We start from the raw sequence: 19,896 nt of genomic DNA, 5'->3' as shown, positions 1-19,896 counted from the left end.
GTGTGCTACCTTGTGTCAGACATAATGTGTTAAATGTGTAGTGCGTGGTGTGAATGATGTGTTATTAAGCATTAAAATTAGACTGGGATTAGATTCCATGTAGCGTTTTTAAATGACTACCCATTAAATACATTGTCTGACATAATTATTTTAAGAAAAAACACAGCTGCATTTTAGGTATTGTTGTGCATGTAAATGTAGTCATTCAAAGGGTATAAAGAAACAATCAACTGGTGAACAATCGGCTAGCCAAGCCAATTGTGAGGGGAAAAATATAAAGAAGCAAAGAAAGATGGAGCATGCCTTGCAGAACACTTTGCTGAATACCGTAAGTCCCACAGCATCAGAAAACCTGGCAGAGTCGCATTCAGACTTTTATCACTATCAACCAGAAACAGCAAAAGCCATGTTGTTAGCAGGACACACACACTTCTCAAAAATGTGTTGTTTTCACAGCTTGCTGAGGTACTGCAACAAGCTACATGTGAAATGTTTGGTCAGACATTAATTAGAAATGTATTAATGATGAAAGTTGTCAATAAAACCCAATAATCATGATGATGATGATCAGCTTAAAGGGTAGAGATAAAAGCGTAATACTACACTAAAGATTATTGTTGATAAAAGAAGTTCTGCTTTTAAGCATGGTTTTATCACTTAAGTAGCAAACTAAAACTTTGATTTGGGTTGTTTGAATTTAATGCCTAAACATGCCAACCATTCCATTTGTAATGTTTCTTCCCATCATTACATGTTATCTTTCAAAAGCATGCTATACTCTCATCGTCACATGCACTTATGACCAAATGTTCATCAGGTTTCTAAGAGCGGGTTTAATATGGGTGCACCATGTGTAGATTGGCAAGATGAGTCCAGATATTTAAGGAAGAAATAAAATGTGGGAAAAAATGCCATGGTTCTGGTTTGATGTATGAATTTCAAAATTAAATAAGAAACACATCAAAACAAAGGTTTGGCCATCTTGTAATACTAGCTGTCTGGAATCTTAGAAGGTGCATTAAACACTAGAGCGGCTTTTTCAAAGTCAAACATGCCATGCAAATATCATATAGTATAGATCACAATGCAGCTGATTGGCCTGAAAAGGTTTTTGTCAATGCAGATCGTTTGTGCACTAACAATCAGTTTGCCCATTGTCCAACACCACAGCCCCCCCCCGAATCCAGACTGTATTTTCACAAGATGCAACACAAACCCTTTATCTACACATGCACAAATCGAGGAGCTATTTGAAGAGGAATCATTTTATAGCCAGATGTAAGTTATGTTTTTACGGTCGTACTTGGGAGCTCTATGCCAGGGAACGGAGCTTGTTGTTTGCCTGCTATTACCAACAAATAAACACCACGTTAACACAAATGCACAAATATTTGACATGGCACACATGATGCCAAGACTTGGAAAATCCTCTCGCCAAGTTGACAGAAATTTTTTAATTTCACATCAACAAATCAGACTCATTGTGTTAAAATTTAAAACCAAGTCTTCTCACAGCTGAAGCCGTTTGAGTTCTTGTCCAATGGAGGATTTTTTAAGTCAAGGGTGAGAGTAGAAACACAATAATATAAATATTTTTACTAAATCATAAAGTGAATACTGGACGCAAATAGGAGTCATTTGCCAATGACACAATCATTTGATATTTTCTCAGAGTGAACCTTTGAAACGCCCTTACCAGGAATTAACACTGCTGAAAACTATATGCCAGAGTCACATAGGATTTTTCATAAACAATAAATATTCTCTAATCAAGGAACAGGCAGGTAGTATGACTCTATGTTAGTTAAGCACGTGACTCTTTGTACATTAAGAGTTACAGCTTGCAGAGGATGCACATGAACAGAAGTAGTGTATCTGTGGAATTAAAACATGCAGTAACACAAAAATCTATCTCCTGGAGTATGGTTGATGGTATGAGTGAGAAACAGCAGAATCATGAGCTCGAAACAGGTCAACACAAATAAGAGCTGTATTAGGTTGTTGGCTGGATTTATATTATGAATGTAGGCAAGTACTTAAACTAGCAGAAATAATAGGAAATGTCTTGCTGAAACTGACCATGGTGTGACAAATAATAATCCAACTGACAGAAACATTGGACCTACAAATCTGCAAAGAAAACCTGAAAAACATCAACACAGCACAACAAAAACGGGTGCTCTTACAAGGAAGCTCCAGCCCTGTGTGTCCTGTGGTGTTACGTACACATGGTGGGGAGTGTCTTCCATCAGCCATGTCAGACTCTGAACACTGAGCCTCGCCGTGAATAACAGCTAGACCCAAACGCAGGCGTTCTGCGTAGGACTGAGCCCTAGAAAATAAAGGAGAAAATAAAAGAAAGAGCCTTTATCATTTACATTTTCCTGTGCACCCATATTTAGTCACATACATTGCAAATGTACAACCATGTATTAGGGCCATTGTAGGTAAAAAAAAAACAAAAACAAATACGGAGCAAAGGGAGGGGGTAGTATTCAGAGGGGTAAAAACTCAGTGTCTGAGATTAAAGTGGTAAATTTACAAGAAAAAAAAACTCAATTGTACTATAAAAAAAAACTTGAATATTCTCTGAGATCATAAAGTCATAAAAAATAAAATTTGAAATTTGAAAACTATTTTTCAGATGAACGTGTTTTTAAAGGCTCTGTCAAAGCAGGGCATGCAGATGTTAATAACAACAGCTGTCATATATAAGCTACTTTCACCAACCAGTATTATGAGATATTTCCATCTGTTCAAAGACCCAAATAAATTAGAATTGCAGACTATTATATGTGACTAAGATGTGACTCTGTTTTAAGTGGCTTTGTTGCAGTACCAACTGCCTGAAAGCTCCACCTCTTCTCTTATGTCTGCACTGACTCTTGCCACTGCTTAATCAAAGCATTTGTATGATAGAATAGTCCTGGCATAATGTATTTCTTTCAAGACTAGCAGAGGTGAAATGTGTTGTTTTTTTTAATCCATCAGTTACCTCTTAGCTGCTGATGGAGACTTTGCCACAATGATGGCATTTCTGTAATCAGGAATCTGACAGGATGAAGGAAAACAGATGTCAATGTGTCTATCGGATTGAGATTTTTGGATTTGTGGGGTTACTAGCACTTTTACTAAAAACACATATAGCAGACATTCAAATGCAACTATCACCTCTTCTTGGATGTACTGAATTAAGAAAGGGGAGGCACGCAAGTTGTCCACTGGAAAGCTGAAGAAGCCCTGGATCTCCTTCTGATGCAGGTCCATGGTGATGATGTGTGTTAATCCTTTGGGGTAAAAGACAGATAAGTAGCATGCACTTAACACTGTCAACAATTGAGGGATAAAGGGACTTAACAAATCAGTTAAGTTAAACACAGTGTGAAATTAATTTTGTACTATTTACCTGCTTTTGCTAACATTGAAGCTAACAACTTGCTCACTATCGAGCCCCTCTTTCTCATCTTGCACTGTTTGCTGTATGGAAAGTAAGGGATGACTCCAATGATGTTCTTTGCACAAGACGTCTTGAGGGCGTAGGCCATAACCAGAAGCTCCATGATGGCTGTGTTGACATCTCTTTTTGCATTAAAAAAAAGAGAATAAAAAAGGACATGTACACTTTAGTTAGTGATAATATTAAAAAGTGTGTAACAACAGCTTACCTGCAGGCGGTGAATTTCCACTGAACTCACTCATTATACTGTTATTTTAATTCCTGTTGAAATGCAAATGACAAATGCCTTTTTTTACTCACCGTGGTATAGTCTGGATGATGAAGATAGTTTGTCCACGAACTGACTCCTTCACATCAACTCTAGTTTCTATTATGAAGGAAAATATGTGGACACAATCAGCAAACTTAGCAAAGCTGCATCTTAATTTCATTGCTTTCTTATTTTAATGACAATCCCCACCTTTTCAGTCACTGTAAACCTTCACAGTGCACACACCACTCCTCATTAAATACTGACGTTGACTGATACAATAACCAACACTGGCTCTCAGCAAGATTACTTAAAAGCCTCCACCCTGTATTTGAGAAAGTGATCTTTCCATATGTACAGTTAGAAGTCTCCCACTTCAAATAGCAAATAAAATTACTTATTTCCCTCAGTCATGTCAGTCAGTTTTCATGGAAGACACTATTGCAAAGTGGCTGCAGTACCAGCATCACCCCCATATAAATAACGCATGCTCTCCTTTCTACCCTCTGCTGGTTTAGAGCTACGGATGAAAAGGTCATGGTGGACCAGGAAACTGAGTAGTATGTAGCTGCAGTACCGGAGGCTGCACTTTCAGGACCGCAATCCTAGGACTGGAACAGCATTTGTAGGACCCTTGTTTAGTTTGATACTGCCAGCTAGCTGGCTGGCTGGCTAGCTAGCTATGTTACTTTTGACAGCCCCACAAAGCCAATTACCCTTACCATCACAGGGTGTGTGCCTTAACCTAAGTCATTGATTATATGCATGTTGACCGGTTAACCCCACAGCTGATGTGCTAGCAGACAGGTTTAACCTCCTACATGTTGCTGTGTGGTACCACCACTAATCCACTAGATGGCACTGTCAAAAAAGAACTACAGCCCTAGAACTGCAGCCAAGGATTGTCGGGGTCCTGAAACTGCAGCCTCCGGTACTGCAGATATACAATATTGAGGGAACTATATATAGAATTATTATGCATATGGAAGGTACAATCTCAGGTATCTCAACATAACCAATAAGCTATGCTCTGCCTTGGAGGGTTATGGGATGGATGGGCACATGTGAGCCGATACAGTGCCTGTTTGCCCCTTTAAATTTCAAAATCCCCAAAATAGTGAAGTGATCTGACAACTACAATTAAAGTAAATTAATTAAATGTTACAAGTCATGCTGTTTATAATGCAGTGTCCACTAAGCACATCTTAATAATATGTCCTGACAACTAGTTTAATAAATTGTAGGGCTGTACCAAATGTCTTTCTGTTTATACATTCGAAGCTTCTGTTGAGCTTTTCGAACAAAGCTTCAAATGTCTGTCATCATATTTTATGGCCTCAGCACCCTAATAAAATCCTGAATTTGTCTTTTTAAATCAACTTTCTTTAATGAATACAACTCCATTTCGTCAACATAAGACGTGAACAGTTCGGTGCAGAAGTTCGGTGTGACTCAAACAGTCCTTGTGAAAAGGATGGGGGCTGTAACCTAGGCAATAATGTCAAAAATCACTCACAAAGTGCTGGGTTGTTTCTGTAAACACACTGTTGGGTTGCTCATGCTGGTTCAAACTGGTTGTGAGGGGTTCATTCACAGCTGAACAGCCGTTGGGTTGCTTACTTTAACCCAACACAGGAGAACATTTCTTTATAAAAATGAGTCATGTCATAAAGATTGTTTTGAAGGGTAGCCAGTGAAATGTCAGACTTGTTCATTTAGAATAAGCCAAAGCAAAAATTAAAATTCCCCTTTGTTGGTAACATTAATACTTTTACCTAAAAAGCCATAATATTCTCCTCACCTCTGTTAGACTCCTGAAAGACCACAGACTTCCCCAGTTCAACTCCCAGCCGTCTGTGAAACAAGAGCACCAAATTACAGCTAGGATTCTTCCAAACACACAAACCACATGAGACATTTAGCACATCACTCATTCATTCAGTCATTCATTCATAACCAGACAGACTCTCGTTGGCACAAATAGCTACAAGCTTTCCTCGGTGCTCAGTGTCCGTGGTGTTGATAGCAGTCACAAAACAAATGTTTATGTCCTATGTTACATAATAACCAAGTATTATTTGTCGTAGTTGTAAAAATAGTTGCTGGTCATTGACTGTCTAATATGCTTTCTATGCATGCATCTTTGTGCTTGGCCCCGTATATGAGAACAACATAGACGTGAATTTCAACAATGACAGAAACGCAACATTGTGCTTACTCTGTTATCTTCTTGGCCAGTTCTGTGCATGCTACGGAGGAGTTTGCTGAAAAGACGCGATAACCACTTTTAGCGACATTCATTCTGGCACTTTCGGTGGTTTATTTCCCAGACGGCACCTTTTTATCAACCGATCACTGCGTTTGTTTCTGATTTTCTTCTTGTGACGTTGTCTTTAGCTAACAAGCAAGCTAGCTAGCTACCTAGCACACACTAACCTGCTAGGTGTGCTTGCACGAAATGACCTTAAGTGTGCGAAATAAACTTAGCTACAGCAGAACTACAAAACAAACCGTTATTACTGTCTTTATTTTACCAATTTATCCTATTGTTCTCGGACAAATTGCTGACATCTGTCATTTAGGCTTGCACTAAAGCCTAAACACTGTCTACACTACGGAATCCAGCTTTGGTCAATCTTACTGGCTACGCTTTGCGGAACATATGGCTGAAAGCAATGATAGTGAGCGTGCGGTCAGGATCTTATATGCAGTATGGTCAGGGCTAATGATTTCTAGGCTGAAAATAATACACAGCTTGTAAGTCCTATCATAATGACACATAACGTGCTATACATCCGTTGCGATACAACTGAATGGAACTAGCTCCCCCAAAACACCGAATAATAAACATTAACCATAGACTGTATATAAAAAGGCATGAACTTGAGAAATGGCGTTTATGTGAAATAACGACATTTGTTTATAACCTGATATACTGTTGTCATCTAAATCTTAGCAGGAGTTTCGTGGATTAATGTTTTTTTAAGTGTGATTAGATGAGATAAAATCTGGTGGATTAATCAGCCAATCTGATGTCCAGTGGTTCTCAAACTGTGGGGCAGGCCCCTCCTGGGGAGGGCTACTTCAGGGGGTCTTAGATGTTGAGCAGAGCTAAAGTAGCATGAATATGATTCATATGGTGACATAAAGAAACAAAAGTTGTCTGATGTTAGCAGGGCTGTTTTGCTAAATTGAATGTAGTTTATTTCAATCGCCTAAAATTGTTAAATGATTGATAAAAATTTAATCCACTTTTGTTGGGGTTGGCTGACATGAACTTTGTTTGGCTTCTGAAGTGACAAAAAATGTTTTTTTGAGAACCACTGTGTTAGGCAATTGTAGCAATGCATGGTGTTTGCTTTCAGTTTTTGGCAGAGCAGCTTTCTTATAGGTAGGCTAGTTAATAAATGACATTCTATAAATAATTTACATAAACCGCCCACATGTCATTCACCTAAAATTTCTTTCTGTTTGACTGTTTAATCAGTGGTTCCTTTCATCATTCAATTTTTTTCTACTGGACTTTATTATGAAATGTAAAAATGAGTGGTACAGATCGGGCAGCCTGCACGAGTGTGCAGTTATGCGCATGCGTAGAACGGATTCTGAAACCTGAAAAGCAGTATTACTCCAACAGTCCACTAGATGTCGTTACTCATTAGCCCTGGAGTTGAGCAGAAGTTACATGTCTTTACAGTCTATGCTTTGGAGGTAACATCATGAGATCATGTTTTTTCTGAAGAGAGTGGGTTAAGTAAAGGTATAACATTATTCATATGAACTAGAGTCTGAGTTTTCCAGTGTGGGTTTGGATAGCAGAAATAATCATGAAATGTTACAAAATGTATCAGGGTTCCTCTGTAGAAGCCAGTAGAGCACAGGATGTAGCTCTTCAATCATTGACCAAGCTAAGGTTTGTCTGATCCACTACAACCAAATCTGACCCTACCTATCTAATCCTAGAGCAGTTTGTTTGATAATCGTAAAGCTGTGCAATGAACTCTGATTCTGTTGTTTTAATTGTGCCTGAGATGGACTTGAATAATACCTTTAACCAAAGTATTAATATTATTTAAAATGTCACCAGCTGGTATAATAACTGGCTATAACTCTGCTGTACTGCTGTACAGACACAGTAAGAGATCTGTCTATCTTAAGTAGGCCTACTTTTCACCAACTTCATTGTCAATGGTATACTGTAAAGGACTCTGTCAATGTTTAACATGGTTTGTACATTCTCGGCACCTAATGTACATTGTACTTCTCAGGTAAAGCAGTAAACAACCCCTAATCTCAGTTGCTGTTATCTGATATCTTTCCAATGCTCCTATGCCCCCCTCCTTTCACAGTCAGGTCACAGATTCCTGGCTAATTGGCCCTGTTCACCCAACCCATATGGAACTTGAATTGGAACATTCTTGTGTTCAGCTGTGCCAACACCAGCAGGAGGTGGCTTCTTGCTGATAACTCCCTGCCTTAACAAAGGTGGGAGATGTATGCATTTGAAAAAGTGCAGTGAGAGCTGTGTAGGTCTCTTGAAAGTGTGTGCATGTAATGAAAAAAGTGAAGTAATGAAAAATAGACTGAAAACACGCTGATATAACCTTTATCTTGTTAGAAGGACAGGTTTGTAAATGAATAGATGGGCTGCCCTATTTCTGATGGACGTCATGTTGTTTAATTTTTAGCCAGCAAAGTGTTTTTACATTTACGTCGGCAGGGCTTTGTGAGAAACTCAATATCATCACAGGTTAATCTCTTGGATAGTGTTAAATGGTGACGATGGAGGTAAAAGGTCAGAGTGGGCTCCTTTATCTTATTTTAACATCATAATCTTACATCACATCCATGCTCACACGTTGCACCTGACTCTCTTAATAAGGATTTGTTTCCTATCTCATCATGTTTTCATCAAATGCCACCTACAAAGGTGAGGTGGGTAGAGGGGAAAAGAAAGAGAGGGAGGGAGGGAAGGGAGAGCGTAAAAAAGAGAGGACAGAGGCTCCTCCTCATTCAGTGCGTGAGTTTCTTGTGTTTTTTTCAGCCTGTTCTTCACTCACACTCGCTCAGCAGAGAGGTGGAGAGCAAAGATTCTCACTGGGCAAAGAGTGGAAAGGAAACCGAATTTTTGGCTCTCAAAGACATAAATAAAGTGTTTTTATTTTGAAGGAGGGGATACTCTCACCGGCCTCGACTTCTGCACGTTCTCAGCTTTGCACAACTGTGTTCCCAAATGGAGAGGATGCAGGGAGAGGGAGAGGTGGACCTCCTGGAGCGACCAAGCCCTCTGACTGACAAGGAGAGGGTGATGATTCAGGACTCCTGGGCAAAAGTCTACCAGAACTGTGATGATGTTGGGGTGACCATACTAGTAAGGTATATCTTTTTAGTAGTACTCCTGTTTTATGTTTAAAGTGTTAAACGCAGGTTGAGCACACAATTGAGAAGATATTTATATCATTCTGACAGAAAAGCAGTGCTAGAGAGGTGACAAATGTATAATTAGAAGGGCGAAGACGTGTATCTGATGTATTTTAATATTTATCACCATTAGTTAACCTATGTATTGCACACAGCTCTCTTTTTATTAGTCACACAAAACTGTATGCATAGTACATAATTCCTGTTTCAAGACTTTTCATCAATTTTCTCCTGATTTCCGTATCTTCCATTAGTTCATTGCTGACAAGGTCACATTTGCATTTTGTCTTTTCCCCCTCAGTAATATAACTGCACCTGCTGGGCCCATAATGCTTTCTGATGCTATTTATCTAACCCCCAAGGTTCTTAAACTGGGGGCTGGGCCACCGTAAGCAGATCTAAAGTTGCAAGAATGTGATTGATGTGGAAGAATAAAAGGGCTCTGATGCAAGCAAGGGTAGTCTAACCTGAATCTTTTGTTTTATATCAATAACCAATGTTAATGATTAATAAAATGAAATCCAATTTTGCTGAAGTCAGGGGCTTGAACCTTTTTTTGGCTTAAAAAAAAAGTTTGAGAACCACTGATCTAACCAAACTTAAGTCAGATTCCAGACTGTGGGATTACCCTCTCTCAGAACGCAGTAGATGTTTCGTTTTAATGATCTGGTTGACTTTACAAGTTTCCAGTCTGTCCAAAGGAGCAAAGACAGTCATGTGTTTGCATGTGATATTCTCACCTCTCCTCCTTTTTCTAAATCCTGTTTATCAGATAGTTAGAGGAAGAGAATAAACATTATAATCCATCAGTCAGACACATTTGGCACTCAGAGGGTTTCCTCCCCTAGGGCAGGTCATGTTTTGAATGCCTGTATAGAGAGCCGGGCAACCTATCGCAGCATGACTCCATCATTGGCTGTGAGACCTTTAAAGAGACCCTCTTTTCTCTGAAATCAAGGGATGAGAGAGTTTTATCGCAAAGTGAATTACTATAGGGGTTTAATATTTTTCATTAGTCATTTACACATTTATGGTGAGAATGCAGTCCTGTTGGATTCCTATAGTTGTTATAGTCACTGTGGTTATCTCTCTGAAACAGAGTGTTCCAAAAAGTATGAAGGCTTTGATGGTCTTTCAAGTTTGATGAGATTCACTGCCTTTATAATCCGGTGTGATTGCAGGAGGTGAAAACACACAGGGCAATATACTTTTGTAGTAACCGTCAGTAAAATAATCTATACTTTCACATAATATTATTACTAGTAGGATTTACAGGCAACATTTACTTAACATCTTACTTCTATGATAAACATGTTGAAACTTAACTGAATTTAATTTCATTTCCCCTTATTTATTTCCTCTACATTCCTTCACAAAGACCCCATAAGCTTCAGGAATTTTAGGAATGGGGATTGATTGATAAGCATGGCCATGATAAATTCTTCTTTTAGCAGTAAAAGCCAGTCCTGCCATGCTGCTGAACCTCACCGTCAAATTTAATCCTCTAAACTAACTGTCTTTGGGGCAACAGATAAGATCCATAGTAACAAATTATGGCACTGTCTCTAAAATTAGAAACTTTCTATCCTCTTCAGTAAGTCTTGAAGAAAAGATAAGGAAGGATTAAGTCCAATGACCATATAAAATACTAATGAGGCTATTTATATGCAACCACAGGTCATGCAATTATAAGAGAGAAAGATTAAACACCATGGTTCCTCATTAGTTTGCAATGAAACTAGGAATACTTTTTTTCCCTGTATTTGCCAAGGCACTCCATCCAGGGCTGAGAGATTAAGACAGCACCTTCTATCCTCATTCTTTTTCAGATATCTAAATTTACAATTGAAACTCTAATATCTACCCATATGCTTCAGAGCTAACAGGAAAATATTCCTTTTTGTGTTAGTTGTTGCAGAAAAAAGGGAGATGGGATATCAGGATCAGATAGCCAGCAAGCAGATGCTTTGGCCCTCTTCCCAGACTGAGGTTGGGATGTGGGGGTGGGGTGGGTTGGGTGGCGGTTGCTAATTCTCTATGACACCTCTCTGGAGGTGAACAGGGATAGAAATCAAAGAAAATGTCTTTGAGATGATTATTTGCTTTTAGAAAGAGCACAGTGTGAGTCAGGATGTGCAAAGAAACATCAAAATCTAGACCTGAAACTTTAACAAAAAAGTGAATAATATAATATTTGTGCCAAAGGAAACCACATAGAAGATATTATTTATGCCATAACTTTTCAACATAACAACAATGGCAAACATAAGTTATGTGAATGTCGGTTTCCCATGCCAATAATGCCCAGGTGCAATGAAATGAACACTTTTACATTTTAGATGTACGTCGAGTTATTCAGTCATTTTGCATCATGTTTTTTCTGCTGATAGATGTTTTTTCCTTCACTTTTTAAATTATTTTCAAATATTGGGAGTACACACAGCCACACAGTGCCTAGATGTTAGATTAAAGCAAACATTTAAAGGTAAAATATGCAGTCCTCTCATGTCAGCACCATCGGCGGAAATCGTGGGGGGGACCCCCCCCCCTTAAAAAAATCATTAAATAATATAATGATATATACTTAAAATAACTATGTCTATGTAAGTAGTAAATAACAATACAAACACAAATGGGGCACTGAAAGTGTGTTTTAAGTATAGAAACATTTTCCCTTGCTTCACAGTGGTTTGATCCACTGCCTGCTTTCCCCCTTTAGTGACTGACCCACACACAACTCTCCGGAGGGAGGGAAAGTTTCAACACTTTGTGTTGTTGGCCAGATAAAAAGACAGAGAAAAGAGTAAGTACAAAAAGTCACGGCAATTTGGTAACATCACAACCTCCATGTTACAATAATAATGGTAGTAAGGCTTCCCTCTGTGTACATGTATCCAAAGTCCTTCTGGGCAAGTCATGCCACTCGGCCGCCATCTTGGCAACGCCTCCGGGCAGCTATTTCAGACTAACAAGACCAGGCTCCTATGAATGAATGGGGAGAGAGCCAGAATTGCACTTTCACTGGTCGCCGGGACATAAAAACTACATGAATAGAATCAGCAGTAAAATCTAATGAAAATCCTTTGACCACTTTGCCCCAAATATATTTGCCCCGCAGATATTTACTTATGGTATCTTACCAGCTCAAAAAAATTAACGTGGGTTTGCAGGATCGAACCTTGTGCAGGCTGAAGGGCCACAAGATTATCGGAGCTTCTCAGAAGCTGCTCATACTCATACCTCTCATTTAGTCTAACTCTCCTCCTTTGCAGGCTGTTTGTGAACTTCCCCTCATCCAAGCAGTACTTCAGCAAGTTCAAGCATATCGAGGACCCGGAAGATCTGGAAAGGAGTGTTCAGCTTAGGAATCATGCTCACAGAGTCATGAATGCCATAAATACACTGGTGGAGAACCTTGACAACTCAGACAAGGTGGCCTCAGTGCTGAAGCTGGTGGGCAAGGCCCATGCACTCCGACACAAGGTGGAGCCTGTGTACTTTAAGGTAAAGTGTCTGTGAATAACTCACTCAGTTACTGGATCCAGACAATCCAGTAAAAAAGGGAGGAAGCCTGGGTCGGGTACAGGCTGGAAACTGAGACACGTCAAACAAGAAACGATGTCACATAGCATTATTAACTTTTGAGCCATGTTATTTAGTGAGCTTCAGAGGTGCTGTTAGGCAGATTCTGTTATCTTTGGGCAGCGCTAGGCGGGCTGTTTCCCCCTTTTTTCCAGTCTTTAGCTAAGCTAAGCTGACTTCATATTTACCGTACAGAAATGGGAGTGGTATCTATCTTCTCATCTAACTCTGTGCAAAAAAATTCCCATAATAAGCAAAAACGTATTATAATAAATAAGTATTCCTTTAATGGACATAGAAGGTGTCTTTAATATTGTGTTTTGTTGTGTCTTGATCAGATCCTTAGTGGTGTGATACTGGAAGTCCTAGGAGAAGAGTTTCCAGAGGTTGTGACCGCAGAGGTGGCCGCGGCGTGGACCAAACTCTTGGCTACAGTCTACTGCAGCATCACGGCTGTCTATGAGGAAGTGGGCTGGACTAAGCTCTCAACCTCAGCTGTGTGAAGCTTTTAGTCTGGGTTTAGTGGACCATGAACACCCAGAGAGTTCTCATTTTTAGGCCATGGCCTTCCAGGAGAGGGAATACAGTTTAATGTAATCATGGGCCATGGAACATACACTCTAAATAAGAACAGGTACCTCACCCTTTTTAGGGTTAATTGTGTGGGTATGTGTGGGTGTGTGTGCGTGTGTGTGTTTGTGAGAGAGAGGGGGACAGAAAAAACAAAGCTACCCTTGTTTTTTACACTCTTGTAAACCATTTAAAGGAGAGAGCAAAGAGGAATAAAATGCAAAAGTAAACCCAAAAATCACAGAGAGGTCACACATGACTTGGATGTGCCTTCTACCGAATGTATAGGCTATATCTGAAAACTGCCAAGTAAAAATAAATCTTTCGAGATGTGTTTTTCTGATATTTCCTTGTATCAGTCTGTATCCATTGTGTCCCCGTTTATGATATTAAACAAGGCATGTTTAGGTTTTAAGCTGTTAATTGTGATGGTTTTACATTTTTTCCATTATGACACTTACCTTTGTATCTGCATTTAACAACATTTTGAAATAAAAATAATAATCAAATCTGCTTCCGCTGCATTTCTGCTATGAACGTGTTTCCAGGTTAGACCTTTCTTTTCTCTCCCTTGGCCTACTGCTCCTTATTCTCTTCTTGAGTCAGCAGTGGTATGTACAATGTCTCACAAAAGTGAGTACACCCCTCACATGTTTGTAAATATTTGATTAAATCTTTTTTGGAAGAAATTACACTTTGCTACAATGTAAAGTAGTGAGTGTACAGCTTGTATAACAGTGTAAATTTGCTGTACCCTCAAAATAACACATCACAAAGCCATTAATGTCTAAACTGCTGGCAACAAAAGTGAGTACACCCATAAGTGAAAATCTCCAAATTTGTCAATATTTTCCAGCACTGCCTTAACCCTCTTGGGTATGGAGTTCACCAGAGCTTCACAGGTTGCCACTGGAGTCCTCTTCCACTCCTCCATGACGACATCAGAAGCCGGATGGATGTTAGAGAGCTAGCGCTCTTCCACCTTCCGTTTGAGGATGCCAAATGCTCAATAGGGTTTAGGTCTGCAGAGAAGCGTGGCCAGTCCATCACCTTTACCCTCAGCTTCTTTAGCAAGGCAGTGGTCGTCTTAGAGGTGTGTTTGGGGTTGTTATCAAGGTTGGAATACTGCCCTGCAGCCAGTCTCCAGTATGTCTGCTTCAGTATGTCACAGTACATGTTGGCGTTCATGGTTCCCTCAATGAACTGTAGCTCCCCAGTGCTGGCAGCACTCATGCAGCCCCAGACCAGGACACTCACACCACCATGCTTGAGTGTAGGCAAGACACACTTGTCTTTGTACTCACCTGGTTGCCGCCACACACGATTGACGCCATCTGAACCAAATAAGTTTATCTTGGTCTCGTCAGACCACAGGACATGGTTCCAGTAATCCATGTCTGCTTGTCTCCAGCAAACTGTTTGCGGGCTTTCATGTGCATCATCTTTTGAAGAGGCTTCCTTCTGGGAGGACAGCCATGCAGACCAATTTGATGCAGTGTGCAGCGTATGGTCTGAGCACTGACAGGCTGACCCCTCACACCTTCAACTCCTGCAGCAATGCTGGCAGCACTCATATGTCTATTTCCCAAAGACAACCTCTGGATTTGAGACTGAGCATGTGCACTCAACTTCTTTGGTCGACCATAGCGAGGCCTGTTCTGAGTGGAACCTGTCCTGTTGAACCGCTGTATGGTCTTGGCATGAGGTGCCATGTTGAACTTCCAGTGACCAGTATGAGGAGTGTGATGCGGCATTCAGACCAAACGCAAATCTTCTCCTCGCAAAACTTTCCTCGCGTGACTACATTCGCTGCAAGTGTTCACACACAGCACGAGAAGGCGATTTTAACGTGATAACGTGAATAAACACAACTTGCCATTACTACAGCTGTATGAACCCAAAGCAAACATTTTGCTGTGATTAAATAGCAATAAACAGATTAAACTGATGCCGAAATAACTACAACATCATGCAGATTTGTTAAACATATGAATTCATGCTTTGTCAGGTCTGTCAGCAAGACAGCAGGACAACAACTTCTAAAATGTTTGTTGTCTGAATGGAGTTTGGATCGATCAGGGCTATTCTATGCTAACTTGGTCACAGTAAAGTACAACGATAGCTGGAATAAAGTTACAGACACATGTTTTCTGAACTCACCAGGTAGTTCAACCTCCTCGCTTTCTTTTCTCCCAGCAATGTCCAGTTTTGTCCGTTTTTTATATAAATATGAAGTCGTAGTCCGACAGAGCTAACGACGCTAACAACAACACTGGAACCGGAGGTGCACGGAAGCTAGCTGCTGAGAAGCTCCAGTGAAGATAAATCAACTTTGTAATCCCAAAAAGTTAAGTAAAAAGCTAATTTAGCTCCTCCTGCAAGTAAATGGTGTAGTTGTTAGAGCATAATCAAGTCCGACTAGGGCTGTTCATTTATCCAAAGGTTGCAGCGTTGCTCCCTGCTACTCTCCCCCAAGTTTAGCAGCTCTCAGCCGGCCAGCAGATTTTCAATCGCCCGCCCTGCCCGGCCCTTTCCACACATCGCTCTGAAGCCGTTGGTGACGTACGACAATCTCAACACTGACAAGCTATCACGACTCAGCGTCATGCGACTTTCTCGCTTGAGTTGAATATTTTCAACTCACACGAATTCCTTTGCGTTGCCGGCCCTGCCACCTTCGCGTCGCTTCACGCCGCCCGACAGGAAATCGCTTTGCATTGTCTTTGTATGTAAATTCACCGCCCCAAACACTCGCTTTGCTTTTGGTCTGAAAGCACCATGAGAGCGATAGCACCAAATTTAACACACCTGCTCCCCATTCACACCCAAGACCTTGTAACACTAACAAGTCACATGACAATGAGAAGGGAAAATGGCTAACTGAGCACAATTTGGTCATTTTCACTTAGGGGTGTACTCACTTTTGTTGCCAGCGGTTTTAATGGCTTTGTGATGTGTTATTTTGAGGGTACAGCAAATTTACACTGTTATACAAGCTGTACACTCACTACTTTACTTTGTAGCAATGTGTCATTTCTTCAGTGTTGTCACATGAAAAGACATACCGTAATTAAATATTTGCAAATATGTGAGGGTGTTCTCACTTTTGTGAGATAGTGTAAGTAAGTGGCTCAGCTGTTGAAAGTCCCTATTTATACCCCCATTTATTCCACTCTGCACTCTATTTTCATAAAATATTGTAATACATATATAATACATGTATATATATATATATATATATTTATTATATTTCACTTCTGTGAATTCGTTTTATCCAAATACGGTAATTTGATTGGTATGTGTTAATCCTGTAAACCAATGCAGTAAAAGCATCGAGGTTGATTTGGCTTCCTGTGTTTACGACATGGTGGCGAGGTGGGTTGTTTTCGGAATAGAAACACACAGCATGCTCTGTTTACCTACTAGTCCTGCCAGCGAGATCCACCCCCCTCCTTGATCCTAGCTAATCCTCTGAGCTAATCTCCCCAATCATGAGTGAGAGCCAAGAGGAAAGACGGGAATAGTCAGATTGTTACACCACAAACTCTGCCTTTTACCATTCAAGCCTTTCAATGGGACGAGAATTCTCAGTGCTCTAAACTATCATCAGTCCCAAAGGCAGGGGGTAGGACCATGTGTACCACTATGATGGTCCTCACCACCATCGCTTTCATCCTGTGGCAGAGATTCTCCAACAAAATCAAACCGTGAGTACTGATCATCAACTCTTGTGATTTTTAGCAGGCACAGAATAGTGGTCAGTAGAGAATCTGTCTGTATTTTCAGTCATGAAACAGAAATAAGAGATTCAGGCTACTCTTTCCAGTGCCTGACAAAAAAAGACACATTTAACAGCTTGAGGCTCATGGGAAAAGAATTAAAAACACATAAAATACTCAGACAACAAATATGAACACGCACAAACACAGAATGTCTGATTCATGAGTGGGAGAGTGAGGGAGTGAGGGAGGTAGGGTGGGACACATGCGGACCAGTGATTTGAAATCGTTTCTTGTGAGTAGGTTTGCCCTGAATAGCAGTGTGTGTATTAAGTGGCTCGATACATAACAACATTGCATTCCAGTTTTTTTACGGAGAGATAAAAGGAGGCCAAAGCATCAGAGCTCTTAAGTTCATGGCTGCTAATTGATGCAAAGTGCAATTTTCTCAGCCCCCCTGGCCCTGCTTAGCCACTCACACTGCAATGGCAAACAATACCGTGTGGCTACAGCACCACAAGCATGGCAACAGTTAGCGTACACAATTATGAGCCAATAAACAGCAAAAGCTCAATTTATATTGAATGAGTTCACATCATTTACCAAACCGTTTCCAGATGACTATGTGTTCACAAAGGCACTGTGGTGATAAAAGGGCCATTTAAAATGGAGTGTTTTGTTCTTTATCACCGTCACAGGCAGAAAGTGGCTACTGAGAAAGACGTGCCACACATGAAGAGCAATGGAGCAGCAGAAACCCCAAAATGACAACACTGCAGGGTAAAGACACACAAACAATCATGTCTATGAAAACCGGCTGAGTGGATGGAGCCTGCAATATGGCCGTAAAGGGGTACTCCTGTAATTTTGTATTACCCCGAGCTAGCTAGCTAGTTAGCTCCAAAACTGTGGCACTTTTTAATTCTATTGGTGCAACTTGATGTAAGAGCTCCCTGCCTGGAAAACACATGTCTTCCCAACTCCATGCACTCAGTTTTAAAATAGAATTGATATGTAACTGTACATTCTTAGAAAGGTTCCTGAAAGGATGATGTAACAGCCAGCAAAATTGCAAAAATTGCAAAATTGTCCAACACTGAGATAACTTCCAGGGACACTGGGCTGAGGTGAGATAACCCTAATGCCAACATCATGGTCTTTTTCTCAGACTTTACAAAGCTCCTACAGAGCCATAGAGGACATTATACAGCTGTTTTTACAGTGATACTCCTGATGACGAATAAACTGATTAATCAGTGGAGTACACCTTTAAGAATGCAAACTTTACCATTCACCTTGAATGTAAAACGTATTTGATGCTAGCAGTGTTTGTATTTTTGGCAATATTTTAGAAAACATTTAGGCTAATGCTAAATTTACAAGTTCTGAAAAGCAATAGCATAGAAAAGTATATATGTATCATCAATTGAATTAAGTTGTAAATTCAAAATACAGCTTATAAACAAAAAAACTGAGCATCACAGTGGGTGAAAAAGAAACAGGAAAACAGCTAACAAAGAGACATTGACAGTTATGTGGAGGTGGTGTGTGTGTGTGTGTGTGCGCTTTACAGAGGGGGCTCCAGACAAGGGGAGAAAGTGGAGCAGTGGAGCATGTTACAGACCCACAGAGGCATTAAAAGCTAAGATGCATGCCCCACATTTAGCTTTTAGGTATTCACTGGTACACTGCTAATACTAAATGATTCAGAGGCAGAACAACAATCCATCATCACTTTGGAGGGTTATTATAAATACATTACCTCCCTACTAACTGTACTGTTTAATGCAGCTGTAAAAAAATTTTTAATGAGTAATAAACTAACACCTAGACGCTGCATGGAGGTGGTCACAGGTCTTTAATGTGTTATCTTTCACTTTTTATTTGAACCATTTTAACGGAGGCAAGTGTTTTCAGCTGAGTCAGGGTGATTTGTTCTTTTTTTAATGATTATTTCCCTACATCATTCATGACTTTGCATGTCAGCTTTTACTTCCCTTTGTGCTCCCCCTCTCCCCAGCAGACACGAACAAAGACCCAAGGAGGCCCCCATCTCAAATATGGTGAGCTCTGTCGTTTGACCTGTAAGAGCCACAACAAAACAAAAGGACCACAAATGTGTATTTCCTTCACAACGTTAAAGCATCAAACCCTGATCTGTTTTGTCTTCTTTTTTTTCAGTGGCCTCAGCTGACAAGACTTATTTCCCTCGGATACTACAGGAGAGATTTCCAGACATCTGTTTGTTGTTTTCTTTCATTGATCAGATTCTGATTTATCTACACGTCACAGCTTACCCCAAGACTCCCACCAGCTTCTCTCTTTTTTTTTTTAAACGAGCTATAAAAACAATGAGGCCTGTTTTGATCATGGCTCCGCTATCTGTCCTGCAGATGTTCTCATTAAAGGGAAACAGCAACTGAGTGAACTCCAGTTTGGAAGATGACACCTGACAAATGCTGTGTATTCATGTTGGAAACCGAATATTTTTTCTGTTTCAGAACAGAAACGATCAGGGTTTAAAGTGATAAAACATGTTCTGTGCCTCCACATAAAGTAACAGCCACAATCAATTCTTTGATTTTCTGTTTTGCTCACTTTTGAAATATGTAAGGATTTATGTTAAATGTATGTATGAGGACAAGATGAGCTATGACTGGGTGTATTTTAAAGAGTTGCTTCCCTTAATATCTCATAAGTGACCTAATTTCTCTTGGAAAAGGGGCTAAAGTCATGCAGTGTACTGTATGTGGCAGGTAGGACCATTACCCCTTAAAATGTTTTGTTTTTAGGGGAAGCATACTGATTAAATAAAGCAATTAAATGCATTTGTGTGCTTCTGAATGTCGACGAAGATTAACTGTTTGATTTGCTGATGACTTATTAAAAGAGTGTTC

General features: G+C 40.1%; 2 protein-coding genes and 1 long non-coding RNA gene across 6 annotated transcripts in view; 2 read left to right on the top strand and 1 right to left on the bottom strand.

The window, feature by feature from the left end:
* The window catches only part of LOC123956913 (phosphoribosyl pyrophosphate synthase-associated protein 1), a 35,039-nt gene extending 22,652 nt beyond the window's left edge, over positions 1-12,387 (bottom strand). For 2 of the 4 annotated variants that reach the window (XM_046029468.1, XM_046029479.1), the window contains exons 1-7: positions 5,926-6,375; positions 5,509-5,561; positions 3,758-3,824; positions 3,407-3,579; positions 3,172-3,287; positions 2,996-3,051; positions 2,187-2,332 (exon numbers count right to left, since the gene is read on the bottom strand). In XM_046029468.1, coding sequence (XP_045885424.1) covers positions 2,187-2,332; positions 2,996-3,051; positions 3,172-3,287; positions 3,407-3,579; positions 3,758-3,824; positions 5,509-5,561; positions 5,926-6,008 — 694 coding nt within the window. In that variant the 5' untranslated portion in view covers positions 6,009-6,375. Of the gene's footprint in view, positions 1-2,186; positions 2,333-2,995; positions 3,052-3,171; positions 3,288-3,406; positions 3,580-3,757; positions 3,825-5,508; positions 5,562-5,925; positions 6,376-12,368 lie in introns of those variants that run through there. The other 2 variants (XM_046029487.1, XM_046029466.1) reach the window with 2 other exon arrangements.
* LOC123956937 (cytoglobin-1-like) lies at positions 8,170-13,789 on the top strand. The gene is made up of 4 exons (XM_046029513.1): positions 8,170-8,192; positions 8,877-9,083; positions 12,401-12,632; positions 13,049-13,789. Exons 2-4 carry the CDS (start codon positions 8,941-8,943, stop codon positions 13,211-13,213), a joined length of 540 nt encoding a protein of 179 aa, XP_045885469.1. The 5' UTR covers positions 8,170-8,192; positions 8,877-8,940; the 3' UTR covers positions 13,214-13,789.
* A 3,072-nt stretch (positions 13,790-16,861) lies between these two features.
* LOC123966228 lies at positions 16,862-19,827 on the top strand. The gene is made up of 4 exons (XR_006823925.1): positions 16,862-16,987; positions 17,698-17,779; positions 19,023-19,062; positions 19,181-19,827. It is a non-coding gene; the product is annotated as an uncharacterized LOC123966228 (long non-coding RNA).
* Positions 19,828-19,896: the final 69 nt, after the last annotated feature.

Source organism: Micropterus dolomieu, linkage group LG02 (assembly GCF_021292245.1).
Source record: "Micropterus dolomieu isolate WLL.071019.BEF.003 ecotype Adirondacks linkage group LG02, ASM2129224v1, whole genome shotgun sequence".
Lineage (NCBI taxonomy): Eukaryota > Metazoa > Chordata > Actinopteri > Centrarchiformes > Centrarchidae > Micropterus > Micropterus dolomieu.
This window is presented reverse-complemented; position numbering and strand designations above follow the sequence as displayed.

Coding starts and splice junctions, on each gene's coding strand:
- LOC123956937 (XM_046029513.1), top strand. CDS start 8,941: ATGGAGAGGATGCAGGGAGAGGGAGAGGTGGACCTCCTGGAGCGACCA. Junction 9,084..12,400: donor GGGGTGACCATACTAGTAAG/GTATATCTTTTT, acceptor CCTCCTTTGCAG/GCTGTTTGTGAACTTCCCCT. Junction 12,633..13,048: donor TGGAGCCTGTGTACTTTAAG/GTAAAGTGTCTG, acceptor TGTCTTGATCAG/ATCCTTAGTGGTGTGATACT.